At 31.0% G+C, this 21,346-nt stretch overlaps 1 protein-coding gene across 1 annotated transcript; it reads left to right on the top strand.

Annotated features, from left to right (window-relative positions):
• The first annotated feature begins 1,580 nt into the window (after positions 1-1,580).
• Positions 1,581-20,158, top strand: LOC129946050 (phosphatidate cytidylyltransferase, photoreceptor-specific). The gene is made up of 9 exons (XM_056056073.1): positions 1,581-2,276; positions 10,959-11,083; positions 13,359-13,455; positions 16,808-16,984; positions 17,051-17,243; positions 17,307-17,602; positions 17,663-17,794; positions 17,860-17,994; positions 18,468-20,158. Exons 1-9 carry the CDS (start codon positions 2,172-2,174, stop codon positions 18,549-18,551), a joined length of 1,344 nt encoding a protein of 447 aa, XP_055912048.1. The 5' UTR covers positions 1,581-2,171; the 3' UTR covers positions 18,552-20,158.
• Positions 20,159-21,346: the final 1,188 nt, after the last annotated feature.

Here is a 21,346-nt window from a genome sequence, read left to right as displayed (position 1 = left end):
GGGGTTGTCCTGGCGAGGGAGGCAACCGTGGTAGGGTGGGTAGAGGCGACATACTCGCGCGTAAATCGACAACTCTAACGCTCAGGCCGGAAGTTAAATTTTTTTTTGTAATCGTCTTAGGTTCAAGAACCCATGGCAGAGCTAGCTAATGGGGCATATTTCCGGCAAGCTGAACCAAACGGCAAATTAGTCGGTTACAAGTGCCTGAATTCATTAATTCAAAGTTATCTTTACTAGACACAGAACAGCTTAAAAGCTTTCGACCAACATCCTACGAAAATTCTTATAGCCTGCACCGCCCACCCATAGTAAGTCCTTGAGTAGGTGAGCCTCCAAATCTTCGAGAAATTGATTCACCCAAAACCTGTGTTTTCTTTTATCCTCTTAAATAGTTAGCTGTTGTAGTTCCTATTCTTAACCAGCATTAATTTTTGAAATTAAATTTTGTAAAAAAACAATAACTAACGACACTAAAGGTAAATCAACAAAAAAGTAAACAACACATTAACCATTTCTAATGTCAAATGTGACATTTTAGGTTGCTCATGGCAAGACATAATATGCTCAGTCAAAAAAACAATGGATTGCGGATGAGATTACAGAAAAGGAGCTGTATTGGATTTTACCTTCTGTAGGTTCAGCGGAAATATAATAACGACTAAGATGGCTGGGTCACGTAGAGCGCATATAAACCAATGCTCCTGCCCGGAAAGTCTTCGAATCCACACTCACAGGACGGCACAGTAGAAGACCGCGGATAAGGTGGCGTGCACAAGTGGAAAATGACCTCACTCAACTTGGAACGCGAAACTAGAGACATCTAGCTAGGGACAGGGCTAGATGGAGAAGTTTGTAGGGTGAGACCCTAGTTTACACAGGACTGTAGCGCCACCTTAAGTAAGTAAGTTATTGCGATAATTAGAAATGTTTATCATTGCAATAGATTTTTCTCAATTCCAGCTGAAAAATTTTGTCATGACAGAAATCTTTCACTATAATTATTCAATTAAATTTTTGACATAAGGAATTAGCTATTCAGGAATATGAGTTTCTGTTATTGTGGCTTTTGGATTTGTCCAACTTTAACGTTGCATCATTTTATTTCGCTTTTACTTGTTCCTAGAGGTAAAATAGGGCGGGAAGTTTTAATTTTAGAAAAAAATATACTCGGAGTGATATAAATGATGAAACGCCAAGATTATTGGTCTCAATAGAGCCCAGTGTAAACCATGCCTAGGAAGTGCTTGAGCTTTTCACAACCTGATTTAAGATTAACTTGTGTATATTAAAGTGAATACAATGAATGAAACTATTTAATTTCTTAAACACTGAAATAATGACCTACTCTCTATAACCAACTAATGATTTTTCAATATTTTGCATGCATGTGAAAGAACAGTGTAGGTACTTCTTTAAAAGAACTTTTTAATAATTCTTTTAAAACAAACGGAGCTATTCAGCTTATTAAAGATGTTCTCCCGAATAAGCTTATTCAGTATTCAGCGTAATACCTTGTGCTGTCAAACGAAACGAAAAGCAAACGACACAACGAATGGGAAAAATAAAATAGCAAATATGAAACTTGCGTTGTTGAGAGAACGAGAAGTAGAAGTGTATTCGAATCGAAAGAAAAGTGTTTCTCCAGTTTATTGATTATTAATTCTGGAATTAATTCTTTCTATTGACAAATTGACACCAAATATTGCTGCTAAACAATTGCAAATTCAATTAGTGTTCGGTGTGCAAGTCAACTCGGCGTTTAGTTATTTATTTGTCGTTGCTCGGTGAACAACCAAAACCAAAAATAATAAAGAACAAAACCGAGAAAGAAAAACAAAAAAAAGAACACCACATCGAGATTCGAGATTCAATTGGAAATAGGAATCCGAACCAAACCGAATTCGATTCATCATCGATTGTTTCTCGAAAAAAATTGGTTGAATTTCGCATTGTGATCATTTGTGTTCCAATTGAATATTGTTTTATCTTTTGAATGGTACATGGAATACCTATAAATAAATATAAAATATTTTGCGTGCAAGAAAACTCGATTCCTGAATTATTTGTTGTTTTCGTGGTGTTTTTTGTGTTGCGCCTGTCCACATCAGGCAGCAGTGTAATAGCTATAATTTAATTTGTCTGAACTCCAGAGAATACCAAACGAAATTATTATGGCTGATGTGCGTCGCAGGAAGACGGACACTGAAGCAGAGCCAAGTGCTCCAGGGAAGGATTTACAGAAAAGAGATTCATTAACTGCTGAGTCTTCAGATCATGTATGTTAAAAATAGTTTAAATACTCATTTGTTTTTGTTTTATTTATTTTGGAAAACATCATTCTTTCAACATATTTTAGACTACTTATTTTCTTTACCTATAATTTATCGAGTACATATGTTACCATTCCTGCATTCCGATTCCACAGAATTATACTTTAAACTCAATTGAAGACAAAACATTTTTATTTAATTTGTTTCGAATTTAATATCTGGTCGCTAGTGGTCAAGTTGCTTCTTTGCACCACACGTTCTTTTATTAGCTTTATTCATTTCATTAAAATCAATTCAGTTGCTTCAGAGTGATAATGTACATTTTAAATTTGATTGACTATTTTGGAGAATATAAGTATTTCCTGATTTAAATAAGAACAAACAAACAAGTATGTGAGAGAGATGAGCAAATTTTGATTAAAAGATTGTAGTTAGGTATGCATTGGGATGTTTTGTTTCGAGATAAAGGCACATTAATTCCAACATTTAGTTGCCATAAGGTTGTATTCCTTGAAAAAATCTAAAGTCAAAAGGTTGTTATGAGTTTTGATAAATATATATCTTCAAAAACTAGAAAACAAGATTAACTAAACTAGGTAGGTGTTTTTTTCAAAAGTGAAAAATAAGATCAAATTGTGCAAACTACCAAAACACCATTTTTTAAAAATAAAATTAAGGTGCGTATATGCTTTCAACATGTGCAAACATTTTATTTGTATAATCTCCACGCTCCAAATAAGTAAATACATACTACTCATAACATCCTTGAAAACAGTGCGTGCATTAAATTGCAAAAGATGGGTAAAGCATTGCACATTCTTGATGTGCGACTAAAAAAATAACTTCCATTTCGAATATGCGAAGACTAAATATGTATCAAAAAATACCAAGTACCTACTTCTAATAACAAAAAGTTATTGCAAATTATTTAAAAAATACAATCTATTTGAGTTCTACTTTATTGAAACTATTTTCTAGACTTTCTTTAAAGTCTTGCCGACTATTTTTTGAATTCAATATGATCACAACCTCGCCCTTTCTCTATTAATAATCGCATTGTGTGCTTACTGCTAAAAAATAAAGAGTCACTTCAAGGTGATGAACTAGTAGGTACCAGCGTTACCACTTTACTTCAATTGAAGTAGATCTACTTCTTTTTTTTTAATAAATTTAATATCTACTTCCTACTTCGCACCTACCTACTTCAATTTTAATAAAAATTTACTGAATCTACTCTTTTTTTTTATCACTCTTCTATCTAGTCTAAAAATGTTCTTACTTACTCACTTACTTAGGTCCTCAGATCTGTTAAGTCCGTTGGGGACCCCTTAAGGGCATGGGGCTTCTACTACGCCTATGCGCCATACTGTACTGTTTCCGGAGATATGTTTTAGGACCCTCCAACTCTTGCCTAGTGACGCTGATTCCGCTGTGCTTCTCAGTGGTCCAGCTCTTCTTCCTTCTTGTGTGAGCGGATTCCACTGCATTGCTTGGGCTGCAATGCAGTCGTTACCTTTTCGAAGCGTATGTCCAATCAATTGCTACTTACGTCTTCGTATTATAGATTCTATAGGTTCCTGACCTGTCCTTCTATGAAGAACCACATTTGAAATACAGTTTGGCCAGAAAATCCTTAGGATGTTACGAAGGCTTGCAGCTTTCTTGCTATGGCTGAAGTAATCTTTCAAGTGCTGCACCCATAAAGAAGAACAGATTTGACATTTGTGCGAAACAGTTTTGGCCTTGTTCTTAAGCTGATAGGGTCATTCCTCCAAATTTTTGACAGCATACTTTTGCTTTGCCGAAGCGGCAGATGACGTCTTGTTCGGTTCCGTCTTCGATGGTAACGATGCTTCCAAGTTATTGAAAGCTCTCCACTTTTTCCACCGGATGCGAGTAAATATTTATTTGAGAGGATGGTCGGGTTCCGCGGCTGATCATTTTTTTTTGCCGGAATTAATTTTCAGTTCGACAACTTCTGCTTCTCTGCCCACACTTGTTGTCATTTGATGGAGATACATGATCCTATGAGAGAGTAAGCACATATCTTCCCCGTAATCCAAATGCTTTAAATAGGATGTCAAAGTCCATTGTATCCCTCCGCTACCTGACAGAGTTGAGCGCAGTACATCGCTTATCACCAACAAAAACAATATTGGCGACACAATGCAGCTCTGTCTGACTCCGCTTCGGATTTCAAAACCACCTGACAACATTCCTTCGTGGAGAACGTGACACTTAGATCCATCACATGCAGCTTTGATAATAGCAATTAGTTTTTCTGGGACGCCTCTCCTCCGCAAAGCTAATCAGATATACTCCCTGTTAACGCTATCATAGTCGATGAACAGCAGGTGTAGTGGTTATCGATATTCAACATTTTCTTGAGAATTAAAAATCAGTTGAGTGGTTCCATTTGCGGTGAGGTTCCGTTTTATCTAATGTATTCTAGTTTAACCCCCGAAAAAGTGGTTCCCCCGATTCGCCGGTTTGTTTTAACTAAAAAAAACAGTAGTCCCAATACAAATTTGTACGCTCAAAAATTAATACTTCATATTTTCACAAAAACAAACCGATAGATTATTTTTTAATTTTTGCTAAAATTTTCTTAGTTTGGCTTCTTTCAAATTAAAACAAAAATTGTATTGGTCCAGAAGGGTACCTCCCATAGAACCGTTGTTTTGTTTTTAAGCTTTCTCAAGAACTTTACTATTTTTTTTTTCTGCAAAAATTCTTATACTATCTCCATAATATGTGATGACCAAAAATGTCATTGTTTTTATTTTTAATTTAATAAGAAAACATTATTTTTTTTTCGAAATTTGATATCTTGAAGATGGGTCATCATTTTTTACAAAATTGAAATGCAAGACGTCTAATAATAAATTCAAAACTCCATACCAAAAATATTTTAAAACTAAAATTCAAAAACGATTTTCAAACAACAATTAAAAAAAATATATATACAATTGAGAAATCAAAAGTTCATGCGAACCAGCCGTGCATTTTATTTCTTTTCTGTTTGTTATTGTCATTTGTGTTCAGTTGTTCTCTAGTATTATTTTGGATTTGATTTTTTTTTTTCAATGTGAAAAGATATTTTTAAGTTGTCCAAAGAAAAGATAAAATGTTTGTTGATGTACTGAAATTGTTTTATGATTACAATAACTATTATTTGTAGAACTCGTCCTTTGCAATCAAAACATCTTAAAGCGATTTCATTTGACCAAAACGAGTCCAATCTTTGGGTTTTCAATGCCAACAACCAAGAATTAATAATTTAAGAAAAGTTACATTCACATATTGAATTATCATACTAATATTATAAATGTGAAAGTAACTCTGTCTGTCTGTCTGTTACTCAATCACGCCTAAACTACTGAACCAATTTGCATAAAATTTGGTATGGAGATATTTTGATACCCGAGAAAGGACATAGGCTACTTTTTCCCCTGGAAAATGACGCATTCCCATGGGAAAATTCAGGTGAGCCTATCGCTTTTACGCCTATACTATTGAACAGATTTAAATGAAATTTGGTAAGTAGATGGTTTGAGACTTAAGAAAAGACATGAGTTACTTTTGACATTGGGAAAACAACGCATTCCCATGGGAAGCTCAGGCGCAAACGCAGAAAGTTGCACGTTTAAATTTGGAAAAAAAAGCTGTTTTCCCCATGAACAATTATATGAAGCGTGCTCAAGGGTCTCAAACCCACAAAATCTTTACGTTCTAGCCAAGGAAGGAAAAACAAAAAACGTCGTATATAAAAATGTAATGCAGTAACCTATCTTCTTCTTAAAATTAACCCAACCCATGACAATCACACTAAGTATGGCCTCATCCTATCTCGGCACAATTCAAACATACGTAAAAAAAGTACAGTTCAGGTTTTTTCATACTAATATACAAAAAAACTATTTAATGTGGACAAAGTCGCGGGTAAAATCTAGTTTGATATAAAAGCTTAAAAAATTCTAATTTTTTTCAATGAAATAATGTAATTTAAAAACATACATATGTAAAATAATATGGATAAGTTCATTTTTGAGATCTACTTCTATTTTTCTCCATCTATTTCACTTTTTTCCTAAAATCTACTTCCACTTTTTGGAAAGTGGTAACGCTGGTAGGTACATCAACTGCCTTGTAAACACAAATTTAGAAAACAGAAAAGCGACACCCTTAATATTTCTTAAATTGCATGTACTTAGTACTGTTATTTAAAATGAAGTTTTCAACAATTCTGTATAACTTTTTATTTGCTGGCTTACAACAATAACCAAAATCACTAAAAAAGATCCTAGTTTGTATAAGATTGAAGTCCAAAAAATTGTTAGTTTATATTTTTAAGGAATAGGAACTTTTTTACAATTTCCCTTAATAAATATAAAAAGAAAATTTTAAATCATTTAAGGACTCATTTAGGTATCTGTTTTCAAAAACAAAACACTCAAACATGGAACTAACACAAAAACTTTTTTTCAGAATTTAAAAATACTGCGGACTAAATTCAATGAGTAATACATTAAAAAAGTTCTATTTCGTATGTAAGAAAAATACAAACAATACAACGATATATTTTTTTAATAGTTGTGAAAGATAAAAAGAAGAAGTTCTACTTATTTTTATTGCATTAATCCAGAGGCGTTTTTAGGCATGGGTCCGGTGGGCCAGGGGCCAAGGCCCCGCAATCATTTGGCCCCAAATCCACCAACTCAAAATGAATGAATTTATATTTCTCATATCAACCAGTTGACTTTTGTTATTCGGTATGTTAAAAATTGTGTTCCAATCGAAAGGTTCTTAAAATTTATACCTATTCAAGAGCATAAATATTTGGCTGACACAATCTTGACATTTCTGGAAAATCATGATAATTTAATAAAGGATTGTAGAAGACAAAGCTATGATAATGTGTCTAATATATCGGGAAAATATTTTGGTTTGCAAGCAAGATTAAAGGAAAAGTGCAAATTTGCTACCTTTTTACCTTGTGCAGCACATTCTCTTAACTTAGTAGGCCTTCATGTGGCTGGTTGTGTGCAGGAGGCAACAAGTTTCTTTTAAGTGGTTCAAAACATATACAACTTTTTTCTGCTTTTATCCATCGCTGGAATAAATTTAATGAATGTTAAGGTTCACATAGAGTTCTTAAAAGCCTTTCTGAAACAAGTAGGTCCGCACAAGCTGATGCAGTTAAAGCGCTCCATCATTGTTATAAGAAAATTACTGAAGACTTGACAACTATCTCTAGGAATCCATAGCAAGCTCCAGACACAAAAAGCAAAGCGCTAGGCCTCTCTAAGAAAATGTCAAAACTGTTCCTCAATTTAACAGAAATTTGGAGCACAATATTAGAAAGAATTCATAAAACCAGCAACAGCCTTCAAAAAAACAATAACTATTGACGTTGCTGTCAATTTGCTTTGTTCACTATGTTCTTTCATAAATGATCTTAGGGAGAATTTTGATAAATTTGAAGAGTGAAGATCCATTTGCTATCGAGAAATTAATGCACTGTTTGGCTTTTTTGTCGATTGCAATATTTGACTTCATTGGAGTTGCAAAATTACCATAGAGTTTTTAATGCAGAAGAACTTGAGGTAAAATGCCTGCACCTCGCACAAATTTAAAAGAATTTAATAAAGATGTAAATGAAGATCTTATTATAATATCAAAATTGTACAGTATAATTACAGTGGATGAAATTGGGAACACATTTCCAAATATAGAAACTTCCTGTAGAATTGTTTGTCTCTTTAATGGTTTCAAACTGCAGTGGAGAGCATTCTGTTTCGAAATTGAACCGGATAAAATTAACTTCGAAGAACAATGCTACAAGACAGACTAAACAGCTTGTCAATTTTATCAAAAAATGAATTACTGCAAGGAATTGAATTCATGATTTTGCAATTTTATTCAAACAAATAAACAGAAATTAACTTACATAAAACTAAAAAAAAATAAAATCATTAGAAATTAACCAAAAAAACAATAAAAATTATCAAAATCATCCAAAGAGAAAAATGTTCAACTTTAAAAAAAAAATATCTGTTTTATGTTTTTTTAAGTAAAAAGTATTTAAAAAAACACGAATTCATTTTAATTAAATAATTTAAAAAAAATATATAATACCTACTTTTTTTGGCCCCAAATCCTATTGGGCACAGGGTCCCAATAGTCTAAGGAAGCCCCTGCATTAATCCCTGACAAAAAGTACCATCTATCCAAATCGGTAAGAATGACCTTAAATGATTGGCAATTTGGAATCCTCAGAGAACGAGATGCGTTCCATATTCAACAGAAAAAAGTAGAATTTCTCTGTGAAGATCACCTTTGAGTAGAACATTACCGGTGTCTTTTTGGCATTCTATAAATAATATAGTAGAAAATTCCCCAAAAAACGCATCGGCAGTAGTCAGATTTTTGTATTTAAAAATTGGTACAGCTAAAAGAAGATCTGTCAGAATAATAATAAAAAAAACACAAATACAACATCTGGAAATTGAGATTCTATAAAAAAGATAATTTAACAATTGCGTCAAGGAGGGAGTTTGTTCGTAGATTACTACATTAACAAGTGATGTTGAAGCGAGCTTGAAGCTCGTCTCAATTCTATATATACCTGAATCGGGTTGAAATGAGCTTGATTGGACTCGATTCCGGTTGAGGATCGGAGTCGAGTCAAAATTTCGGAAGAAAAATCTGTGTGGAGGAGTTGGTTTTACGAAAAATGAATTATGGTCTGTTTATTTGCAGACAGATTGAATTTTTTCCCCAATGGAAAACACATGAATAAAATGCAAAACTACTTATCGAACACAGCCATCGAGATACAAATGCAATATCAATCGTACCAACATTTGAGAACGAAATCTATTCGAGACTCGTATAAATGTCAAAAACCCATCCGTAGTAAGATTCTACTTTAACTTTTATCGGTAATATTCATACTGCGGATATTGTTTTTGTTATTCGTGTAAAATCCTACTATACTATGGATAGATTTTCCAACAAAACAAGGGTTATATATTCCAGTTTAAACATAGCAGCCTAGAGTTATAGTAAATAGAACTCCTTTAAGTTGGGTTACAGCCAGTATGACAAACTTGTTATATTTGCATCAAGCGGTAATTGTTGCATTATATGTAAGCATACATTCAATTTCTCTTAACTAATCTAAATTAAATACGGACAATTATTTGATAATAATATAAATATAAAGCATAGTTTACTAAACTTTAAGATTCTGGGAAGCTTGAAACTTCGCAAATGCTTGTTTCCTTATTGTGCAAAAATATCACTCTTATTAAACTGTCTTCAACCCCTCTCTGTTTTATTATCCTCCCAATACTTTAACCTCAGGTTGGTTGTTGCTAAGAAAAAAAGAATTAAATAAAATTCGCAAATTTTTAAATGCCTATGTTGATGTTTTTTGTGCGTTTTTAATGAAATTTTCATTTGAAATTAAAAACATTTCATTTTGTTGGCCTTTGATCTGAACAATTACCATGTTTCCAAAAATAAATCTTTTTTTGTACATTATGTATTGTATATATGGCTTGAAAGAAATGAGTGTACATTTGATAATATGTTTCTTTTTAAATTGTTTTTAAATGATAATTAAACATATGTACATAAATTACATACTTAAAAAGCTTTAAATTAAATTTGTTCCTTGTTTATCTTTTGAATCATATCAAAGAAACAACAGTCACTTTTTGTTATCAACCGTTGTACAAACAGATGATAGTTTACTTAATTTATTTTTTCTTTTTAATTTGGTTGCAACCCAGAAGATGTACCTCGCGATTTGAAATTTTAAAAATGTGATATTTAGTTTCATTTTATACAAAGCGCCAAATTGCCCCTAACCTGACACAATGCCTTAAAGGTGATCGAGCGATAACATTGATGAAGTAACACTAGGAACTTGATCTTATTTAATCAATAATAGGTCTACCGACCTACTAGTAACTAATATATTATAAATTAATTACTACAAAGAGACACAAAAACCAACAATTTTTTGATTATTAATATGATAAAGCGCGATTATTTATTATTATATTGATATTTGTTTAGCTGTATCGAATTAATTATAAATATTTTATTGCATTTTGATTTGTGTGTCTTTTTGTCCATTCGCTAAATCATTTATTATGCTAAACCATTATTTGCTATCGATGATTGTGAATAAAATGTAAATACCTACGGAATAAGCTAATATCTATGTATATAATTTATTTTTATTATTGACAAAACCTTACCATTTAAAAATTAAAAAAAAAAACCGTTGAAAAATTGCAGCTGTAGCTTATTATGGTTTATCTGTTTAAAAAAGAGATAACTAATGCGTATTGTGTTAACTTTTAAATCCGTTTATTTTACTTCCCAGACTGTATCTCTCTTGTGATAAGATATTATTTTACTGTTTGGATTATTATCAACTTCGTAAGAAGATGCGACAGTTTATTTATTTTAAAATGGCATTTTATAACATAAGTGGGTTTGCACTAAGGGGTCTTGTTCACAGTAGTTTTTCATGTTCAGTATTTTGTTTTCTTTATTTAATTAAAGAAATTTCTATTTTAAAAATTTTATAAGTCTAACACTGTAAATATTTTTTATATGGTCTTTATGTCAGCATTAATCAAGGTAAATCAAATTTCTTTATTCTTTTAGATCGATTCAGAAGAAGAAAAACTACCCGAAGAGAAATATGTGGAAGAGCTGGCAAAAACATTACCACAAGGAACAGATAAAACTCCTGAAATGCTGGGATCAGCCCTGAAAGATTTACCAGACAGGTAAGTTTCTAAGGTCGTGGGTACCAACAAGAGTTAGGTTCAGTTATGTTGGCTAAAACCAACACAATAAGATATTTGATCTGTGGATCTAAAGATCTTGCTTGTTTATTAAACTATTAAAGCGCTTGAGACAGTAAATAACGACATTTCTTAGATCTCTAAGATATGGAAGAAGTCTCCCAGGTGGAGTCTTCGTGTTTGTGATAGGGCAGGCAAGGCCAGGCACCCAGAAGGAGAGAAACTGTCTCCTCTTTTTTTTATCAATGCAGTTTATGCAATAATCATTTGCAGGATCACTAATTCGAAAAGCATGCCTACCATTTAAAAGAAAGACAGAAATCTTTAAGTTTTAAAATACAAGATATTGGTGGCGGCCAATTAATATCATCTCTTTGAGATATAACACAATCAATAAGCTTGTGTTGAAAAATTGCGATTCTTTTGGGTTGTGTATTGTTGGATGTTAGCTTCAAAAGTGTCAGCTGCGCTAATGGTGGGCTATTTAAAATTAATTTCTGCTTGGAAAACCCTGTAGAGACTACGTCTCTGACGTCCATTAGAAAAAATGAAATGAAACTAACAATTTATTTTTTTGAATATTTAATATTTATAATAATTTGTGAACTCTTTGTATATCTATCGATGTACGTTAATTGATTTTTTTGTTCTATTGCAAAATGAATTCGTACATTACATGTAAGACTTTTTACTATTCATATGTTTAGAAATACATAAATATTTATTAAAAATTATGCTAAATCAATTTTCGCATAAATCAACCAAATTACGTGCATTATTCAAAACTACAAATACACCCGGCTTTTTGTAGCCATCATTATAAAAGAGAATTTCAATTCAAGAAACAAAAAAAAGGAATAAATAAAATCAACACAGAGTCAACGACTCGTTTCATTTAATTGAAAATGTTTGCTTTGATTTAAATGCAAGCGTTAAATTGACTGAATGTTTATTCTGTCAATTAAACTCTATGGTACGAGAATATTATTTATAACAAGATTGGACTTTGAATCAATATAAAATGCGTGCCTAATGGAACGTCACAGCTTAAAGATAGGTCTGATGACATTTTTGTTTTAAGAATTTATTGGTTCACATTAATTTTGTATTATTTTGTATTTTTGGGGAATTTGAAATTAATACAATTTATTATTTTCTTAATAGAAGATACAAATGTAAAAATGAAGTATAATATCATTATGTATGTATATCCTCTTATTAGCTTGACATTGAAATAATATCCTTATGTTGTTTTGTATACATTTCATCGTATTTTTACATTGTTATTAGAATCTATATTACTTTCATGGAATATAAAATTCTAGTACCTTAAAGATAGTTCTTTTGGCGCTCTATCAGAATATGTTTCTTAAGGTATGGCCTGGGGCTACTTTGATTGTTCCTCTCCATGAGAGTACTATGTATTGTTTATGCTATAATACTTAACTTAAGCTACTAATTGGATACGATCGTTGCAGTGGCCTTACCATTGAGTAGACCTGTTACAGGTGGAATGATGGTAAGTCGGAAGGCTCCCTGTTTCTATGGTCTCTTGCAACCAATTGGCAAATCTTCCAAGAATAACACTTGTCATAAGAAAGAGCTAGAGCCATTACTCGTACACAAGAATGGCCGAGGGCATTTTTTTAGAACCTAACTCATTACAGAAACCAACTCGAAAGCATCTAGCCATAAGAAAATTCATTACACCTGTTCCTCCAACCTAAGTTTAAATAGCCTTCCCATTTATCTGAAAAATTACACTTTTGGAAATGATACGAGCTTTCATCACACCTTTTTTAATAACTGAGCTATAACTGTTATTACCGTTATTCATGTAGAAAAAAATCGCAAATTTTACCAAACCAAGACTAACTAGAGTTTAAGCTTTCATCTAACAAAATATGTTTGTATCTTTTAGTTATGCATTCATTTTTGTTTATGTTTAAATTTATTTCAATTTAAATTAATGCAAAGTCAGAAAGATTCTATGAAGAATATCTGCTTGCGTGTAAAACAATTTACTATTTCAAAAGCAATAATTCTTCTGTTTGCATTTGCAACAGCCAAATTATTATTATTACTCAATTCGTTACACTTCATAACTTTGTTAATTACCACAATAAAACTTTGTTCAAACTTTATTACATAAGAGTATCTAGTGCAAGCGTATGCCGTGTATACTATGTATAGCGATATGAATAACTTTAAAACAATAAAACAATTATGTTTATACATAATGTGCTTTTGATTTCAGATGGAAGAACTATGTCATCCGTGGAATTTTTACCTGGATAATGATTTGTGGATTTGCTCTCATTATTTATGGAGGTCCATTAGCACTAATGATCACAGTAAGTACATACATACCTATATAACTAATAAAAAATCGAAAAAATGAACTTTAATAGCCCATAAGAACAGCAAATATACAGTATATGATAGGGTATAATCTTTGTGAAATACGTAAAACAAAATTATCAAAGGTAAAAATAAATTTTCGAAGACCAACAAGTGCAAAAGAATATAATAAAAAGGTATTGGTAATAGGAAAAATCAATAAATTGAAATTATATATGCAAATCAATTGAATAATGTAGCTTTTTAGGTAAAACTTGTTGGCCATAAAGGGCGGCAAGTAAGGAACACAAACTGACAAACAACGAAAAAACAACTAAAACCTATATGAAAAGGCTTAAGTAAATTTAGAAGTTGTTCCATATAGCAACATAGATTCTCATCTCCCTATTTGATGGTGGGAAATAAGAAAAGAGAAATGGTGTTTAGTCGATTTTTCTATAGGAATATAATAATATGTTGACAGCACCTATCTAATTTAATTATGAAAACATACATATGTACCTACTTGTGTAATTTAATACTTGGCGTCACTTTATTTTGGTTCGTAGTTTTTGTTTTATGTGCAAATTAAAACAAAATAAAATAATTCTTTTTACCATAGTATAATTCTATAATTACTGATACCATTCCGCATACAATCCAAAAGTCTAGGAAATATTTTCTGTAACAGCCCTATTCGATTTACATCAATGGTGTTTCATTCAATTTGCCGATCAATGTTTGCCTAAATTTAATTCTAATGAATACAATTTTAAAGAAAAATTTAAAGATAAATACGAATAAAAAACGAATAATCTCGTAATAAAGATATATTACGATCTAAAAGTTTGAAGTACAAAAAACTGAGGCTTTTATGTAACTTAACTTCCTCTGCGTTTAACAAGTTTTTATATGTTTTTCCTTTCCAATTGATTTGCCTTAACTTACCAATCTCTGCTTAAAAAAGATCTTCCACAAAACTGAAATAACTTTCAGGGGGAGTTCATCTACTCTTCAAGTTTCTTTTCCCATCATTGGCTTGTAATCTTGAAAGAGACTTAGTGTCATAGCTCATTTTCATCTCGGCGACTACGTTAACTAATAAAATTGTCCAATGTAAGACAAACCCACATGTTATAGTCGAGAAGCTAATGCATTTAAAGAGAGTGACAGTTTTTTGTGGATTGTGGAATAGTGATATCATTGGAACAATTTTCTTTGACAAAAATGCTAGAAAGCGAACTTTTTTTTCTGAAATTGAAGACATAGTTTTTGACAAACATTTCAGTATAACGCACCATGCCACAATCTATCTGTTGCATAACAACGTTTATAAAATATATTGACGATATCTATTGGCCGCCTGGAGCTCCGTTTGGACATTTTTGCACTTTTGGGAACTGATGTAAAAACGGGATAGTGCAAAGTAAGTCACTGAACTTCATTGCATTATTCTTATCTAAAAATTCACAACTGTGCCCCAATAGTTACACTGAATTTTCTAAACCTTTGGACCAACTTAACCACAGAATTATTATATTTAAAAACAAAGCTCTTGGTTTTCCGCCATTTTTCTTAGCTTGAATCAAATCATTCCTTGAAAACAGATCCTATAAGGTTAAAAATGGAAATTGTCATTCTGAACCTTTTGTTGCTCAATCTGGTGTTCCCCAGGAAAGCCATCTTGGCTCGTTTCTGTTAATCCTGTCTATTATCGACGTCATGTCATGTCTACGCCAAGTGAAGTTCTCATTTTTGCTGATGACATGAACATTTTTAAGAAAATAAAGTCCACCCATGATCGTATCCTTTTACAAGGCAACATTAATAGTTTCACATTTTCTTGTGGGAAAATAGCCTTGCTCTCAACCCTTTAAAATGACAGACGATAACTTTTACTAAAGCCTAGTACATACTTCCTCGTGAAGTGAACGTTCGCCAGTGGAGAAAGTGAACTTTTGACATTGCTCACTGGTACACACTTGTGAGTACACGTTGTGAACATGAACAAACCAAATGTCAAAGCTTCACCAACAGTTCCCGTACATTTTGCACGTGAATTGCCCGTGAACGAAAACTCTCCACTTTGTTCTCCACTCAGCTTCACGAGCAAGTTCACGGGTGAACCAAAAACTGAAATTTGTATGGGTTCACGAGATGGTTCACAAGTATGTACTAGGCTTAAAAAACGAATCGGTAGTGTATTTGATTATTTTATATCACAGCAAAAACTCTGTCGCGTCTCCACATTTAAGGATTAAGGTGTTCATTTCTGTTCCAACGTAGAATTTACACATCACATAAATTTTATTGTTAATAAAGCAAGTTCAAGGCTTGGTTTTATAGAACGCTGGGCAAAGGAGTTCAATGATCCCTATGTTACTCTTTCTTTGTACAATTGCCATGTTTGTCCTCATCTTGAATATGCTTCGCAGGTATAGATTGACTCTTACGTAATTCATAGAAAACGTATTGAATCAATTCAACATAATTTCATTCGTTTTGCCCTAAAGGGTCTTCTTTGGGATGATCCTTATGATCTGCCTCCCTATGAACATCGTATTTTGATTCTTCATATGAAATCTCTCCATAAAAGGCATGTTAATAATGACTTAATATTTCTTCATCAACTTATTAACGGTGATTTTGATGCACCTTATTTGACATCTTGTGTACATTTAAATTACCGAGGCGGAACTCATCACCTGCGTGCATTTGGTTTTATACATGTTGACTTCCATAGAACTAACTATGGGAAGAATAGAGCTTTTAGTCGAATGTAAATTATAACTTAAACTGTTCATCGATAGATTTAAACACATGCACTTATGATGGGCCTGTGATCTTAGTTTGAAGCTTGCTATAAGCTAACTACTTTCTGAAAATTCTGAAGTGTAAAAAAAAAATAATTCTGCTTAAAAACCGTAACATATAATAAAATTACTAAAACTAACGAAATATTAAATATTCTAGTATTTAATGTCTTAACATTTTAGTCCTAGAGCCGAAGCAATTTTTGTTACTTGCTTTTTAATTGTACATTTATATTTTAATAAATATCGAATATGTACGCATTCAGGATTTTGGTGGACGTCAAGGATATTGAAATGAATAAGAACTTAGGTCTCCTTAAAGGAAAATTTTACTAGGATCCATCCATAAAATAGTCTACATTACTTAATAAGCATATCCAATTGAGTATTAGATTATTTTTCTCAGTAATCGTTAAGTAGGGTAATCATCTCAAATGAACATATTGTATATGCCCGCATGTGTCTAATAAGCTTAATTTCTTCACATTATTTAACTATTTTAAAACTTATTCATAATAATTTATGTATGTCTAATTTTTGTTGTTTTTTTTAGACGCTAATGGTTCAAGTAAAATGTTTTCAAGAAATTATTTCCATCGGCTATCAAGTCTACCGGATTCACGGCCTACCTTGGTTTCGAAGTCTTTCATGGTACTTTTTGCTTACCTCAAATTACTTCTTCTATGGTGAAAATTTGGTAGATTATTTCGGTGTTGTAATAAACAGAGTGGTAAGTTAAAGAAAAATAATCAAAATTTGCAACAAAAATTTTTTACAAAATTCTTCTATTTTTTAGGAATATTTGAAGTTCTTAGTAACTTATCATCGATTTTTGTCCTTTGCATTGTATTGTATTGGATTTGTGTGGTTCGTATTGTCACTGGTAAAGAAATACTACATGAAACAATTCAGTTTATTTGCTTGGACTCATGTGTCTTTGTTAATTGTTGTCACTCAAAGCTATCTTATTATTCAAAATATATTTGAAGGTATGCATATTTATGAAGCAAAACAAAAATGGAATTGAATAAAAACTTTGTATTAATTAACAGGTCTTATTTGGTTTATTGTTCCCGTTTCGATGATTGTTTGCAATGATGTTATGGCCTATATGTTTGGCTTTTTCTTCGGAAAGACACCATTAATTCAACTCAGCCCCAAGAAGACATGGGAAGGATTCATTGGAGGGGGTTTGTCAACTTTGGTCTTTGGTTGTATTATATCTTTCTTGCTTTGTCATTATCAATACTTTATTTGTCCGATTGTTTACTCCGAGTCTTTGGGTCGTATGACAATGGAATGTGAACCAAGCTATCTCTTTACCTATCAAGAATATAGCCTCTCGGTGGTAAGCTACTGATTTAGTAAATTCTTACCTTTAAATTTTAATACTTTATTTTTGTTTTAGTTTGGAATTGGAAAGTCTATTTCAATGTATCCATTTGTATTCCATTCGTTGTCTCTGAGCTTGTTTAGTTCGGTTATTGGACCATTCGGAGGATTCTTTGCATCTGGTTTCAAGAGGGCCTTTAAAATAAAGGTATGTATTTTAAATGTATGTTGATGAAAAAATATAATTCTTTCCTTTTTTGAAAATGTTTATAGGACTTTGGAGACATGATTCCCGGACATGGTGGAATTATGGATCGTTTTGATTGCCAATTTTTAATGGCTACTTTTGTTAATGTTTACATTTCCAGTTTCATTAGAACTCCATCGCCTTCCAAATTATTGACGCAAGTAAGTATATGTTTTTTAATTATAGTAAATTTTGCAGTCGTGTGACTTGAAGAAGAAATTGTTTAATGTATTTATTGTTTAAATATTGTTTCCGGCATATATTACATATTTTAGTTACATAGACTAAAAATGTTCACAAGAAAATTAATCAAAAGCCATTAAGTCGCACGAACGAAGGGGTCAGTTAAATCTGTAAACAAATTGGTTTGGCAACAAATAGATCAACATCAAGCTTGCTGTGTTTAACTGATAAATTTTTGGGGACAGATTTTTTTAAGGAATACATTTCCACAATTTTGAAGTGTTGCTACGCGATTCTTGATTAAACGATCAAACCATAAACAACAATCCTTGAAATTTGAAATGCTCCTAAAAAAAACTCCATATATGTAGTTCCAATTCCAATTTCCGTTGCCTCTTAATAAAATTAAAAGTAATATCTATTATACCTTTCATTTTTTCCCTTTTTCCAGATTTATAATTTAAAACCGGAGCAACAATTGCAGATATTTAACTCACTGCGTGACAATCTTGAAAGTTTGAGCATCCTAAACTAAACAAACAAACAATACATTCTTCAACTAATTTAAACAAACAAAAATGAAAAGCTAAGTGTATAATTTATTTTAATATATGATAACAACATACGCATACATATATACATTTATATGTGCAATAAAATAATACATGTAGGCAATTATGGTTTGTATTCATGAACAAAAAAATCATGAATAGAAAGCGAAAAACACTCGTTTTGTGTTTATTAGTTCATAATAACACATTCAAAAATAATCTCACTAACAATTTTAACAAGTGAAAATTACATCTAAAAATATTGTGTACTGATTTAGAAAAAGATTCCACTAATATTAAAAAGTAGTAGCGTTTTTAAAAATATGTTTTACATTTTTTGTTTTTTGGAAAATTAAAGAATGTGAGGAAAGTCATGAATTTAATATTTATAGTTCAATGAGTTTGTTTTTGTTCTAAGTGCAAAACAACATTTGTGTAAAAAAATATATTTTTATTCAATTGACTAAAACACTAATTTATTATACAGTAAGAAATGATTTACAATTTTTTACCGAACTTAAGAAAAAATCAAGAAAAATTATGTAACATTCAAAATTAAACGCAAATATTATTCAAAATCTGATAGTGATAAATTATATTCTTTGCTTCGAATGAACACGATGTACGAGTTTTTTTTAAAGAGCTTCTAGTTAAATATTGATTTTCATATATTTTAGTTATAAGATATCATTTTTGTTCACTTTATAATAATTTTTAAAACTGAAGCGTTATGTTATTTGTCTTTGTTTTTTCTATTAAAAACTTTCATTCAAAAGGCCCAGAAGCTAACTAACTAACTATGTTCATTATTTTACCTTAAGGCTCTAAGCTCTGAACAGATAAATAGGTTATAACATACATAGCAAAATATATACGAAATATAAAACTATAATATATATTGAACAAATATTATTCTAGTCTTTAGATTTTTTATTTTATTTAGAGAAATTAAATTAAGTTAAATTTGTATATTGAATACAATTATTTAGTTATTGTTAATTTATAATAATTCTAGTTTTATTTCTTGTTAGTTTGAAGAAAATAAAATTAAGTTTCGATCTTTTCTCATAAGTTAGAGAAAAAAGTATCTTTTCAAAAAAAAAATACAACAACAGAGAAGCATTAACAGATTTTTGAGAAAATACAACACAATCGTATTTTGTTTTGTTGTCTTACAGAAAAAGTAAAAGATCAAAAAAGTGATTGAAATATATATTCCAATTGATAAATTTTATATTATAGCATTTTCAGAAAAAATCTGTTTCACTACACGTCTTAAAAACGAAAAATAAAGTGCAATAATGTTTTATTCAAAACGAAAATAACAGCGGAACAAAATGGATACAAGATAAGGTTAATTATTATGTTTTATCCAAACATTGTCATTAATGTCCGTCCGTGGAAAGCGTGTTTTTGTTTTGTTTTAATTTAACTCCACCCACCCATTTATAGTTATTTGACTTGATTGTTGATGAAATTGAATTTAAGTACAAAACAAACATAAATATAAAAAAATATTACATACATATTACAAAAAAAAAGTACCTGTTGTTAATAATTGTAAAGAGCTAATATTTTGTTTTTCTTTTTTTTAAATCAAAAGTCAACAAGAATAGATTTTTAACAATATTAAAAATGATTCTTCTACTTTCTTGTGTTCCCAGCGATAATTTTTTTGTTAAAGTTTGTGTAACTGTATTTTATTTTAAATTTTATTAAATATTAAATTTTTTATTTACAAGTACAATATTTATTTGCTAAGCAGATTTGTTTGGATATTTGTAAGTGATTATAATAAACACATAGTAAAATTACATAAAACAAAACAAAAACTGTATGCAATTCATGGATGTTATGAATTTATAAAAATGACATTTTTAATAAAATATATTCCATGGTTTATGTTTTGATGTTACATACAAAAATATGTAGGTTTTAAGAATAAAATGTATCTGGAAAAAAAAAATTTTAATAAATGTAATTCAAATATTAATGTGAAGATAATAATTGTGTTTTAATGTCTGTTTTTGTTTTAGTTTTTTTTTTGTATTTATTGCTGACTGGGAAATTCTACTGAACTTATACACCTTTTAATTAGGTCCTAAATTTAAACCGATACAAACATGAATCATCGTCTGAATACTCTAAAAGGATAAATATTCCAAAATAAGAGGGCATTTATAAGTTGAATTATAAAAATATATGCCATAGGAAGGCGTATTGAAATATCAACACAAAGGCATTGGGTTTCCTAACTACAAATTGGTCAGACCCAGGGTTGCCTGGTTGGAGTTGGTGTCATTGGGTTTGTCTAACCAAAAGTTTTTCCAACCCAGGGCTATCTAACGGCCTTATTAAAGCTACCAATTTGATACTTGATACATATCAATATTTTTGATGCATTGCGCCCTATTATGGCTATCAACTATCAATTATTTGATAATTCTATCAATTTATTGATAAATTGGTATTATGAGTATCAAATAATAATTTAACCCATTGTGAATAGTAATCAATATACGATTGTGAATAGATTTCGTTTGGTGTTTGACGTTTGCGTTGAGTTCTTGTGTTTTGGTCTATAAATAATTTCGGCGGAACAACGTAAGTTGTTTTCATAATTTTTGACAACCGTAATACTAAGTTTAATTTGCTTTAATTCATGAATTTATAAATTGTCCAGTGGGTTTGAAGCATCACGTAATATTGTTTATTTAAACTTGCACGATAAACCTTCGTTCCTTAGTACAATTGCCTTCAAACAACAATTCTAGTAAAG

The sequence above is a fragment of the Eupeodes corollae genome, chromosome 2 (assembly GCF_945859685.1).
Source record: "Eupeodes corollae chromosome 2, idEupCoro1.1, whole genome shotgun sequence".
In the NCBI taxonomy this organism is placed as follows: Eukaryota; Metazoa; Arthropoda; class Insecta; order Diptera; family Syrphidae; genus Eupeodes; species Eupeodes corollae.
This window is presented reverse-complemented; position numbering and strand designations above follow the sequence as displayed.

What these genes read in the sequence shown, in the direction of transcription:
- LOC129946050 (XM_056056073.1), top strand. Translation starts at nt 2,172, where the DNA reads ATGGCTGATGTGCGTCGCAGGAAGACGGACACTGAAGCAGAGCCAAGT. An exon ending in TATTCAAAATATATTTGAAG is followed by an intron (nt 17,244 to 17,306) that starts GTATGCATATTT and finishes ATTAATTAACAG; the next exon opens with GTCTTATTTGGTTTATTGTT. An exon ending in CTTCCAAATTATTGACGCAA is followed by an intron (nt 17,995 to 18,467) that starts GTAAGTATATGT and finishes CCCTTTTTCCAG; the next exon opens with ATTTATAATTTAAAACCGGA.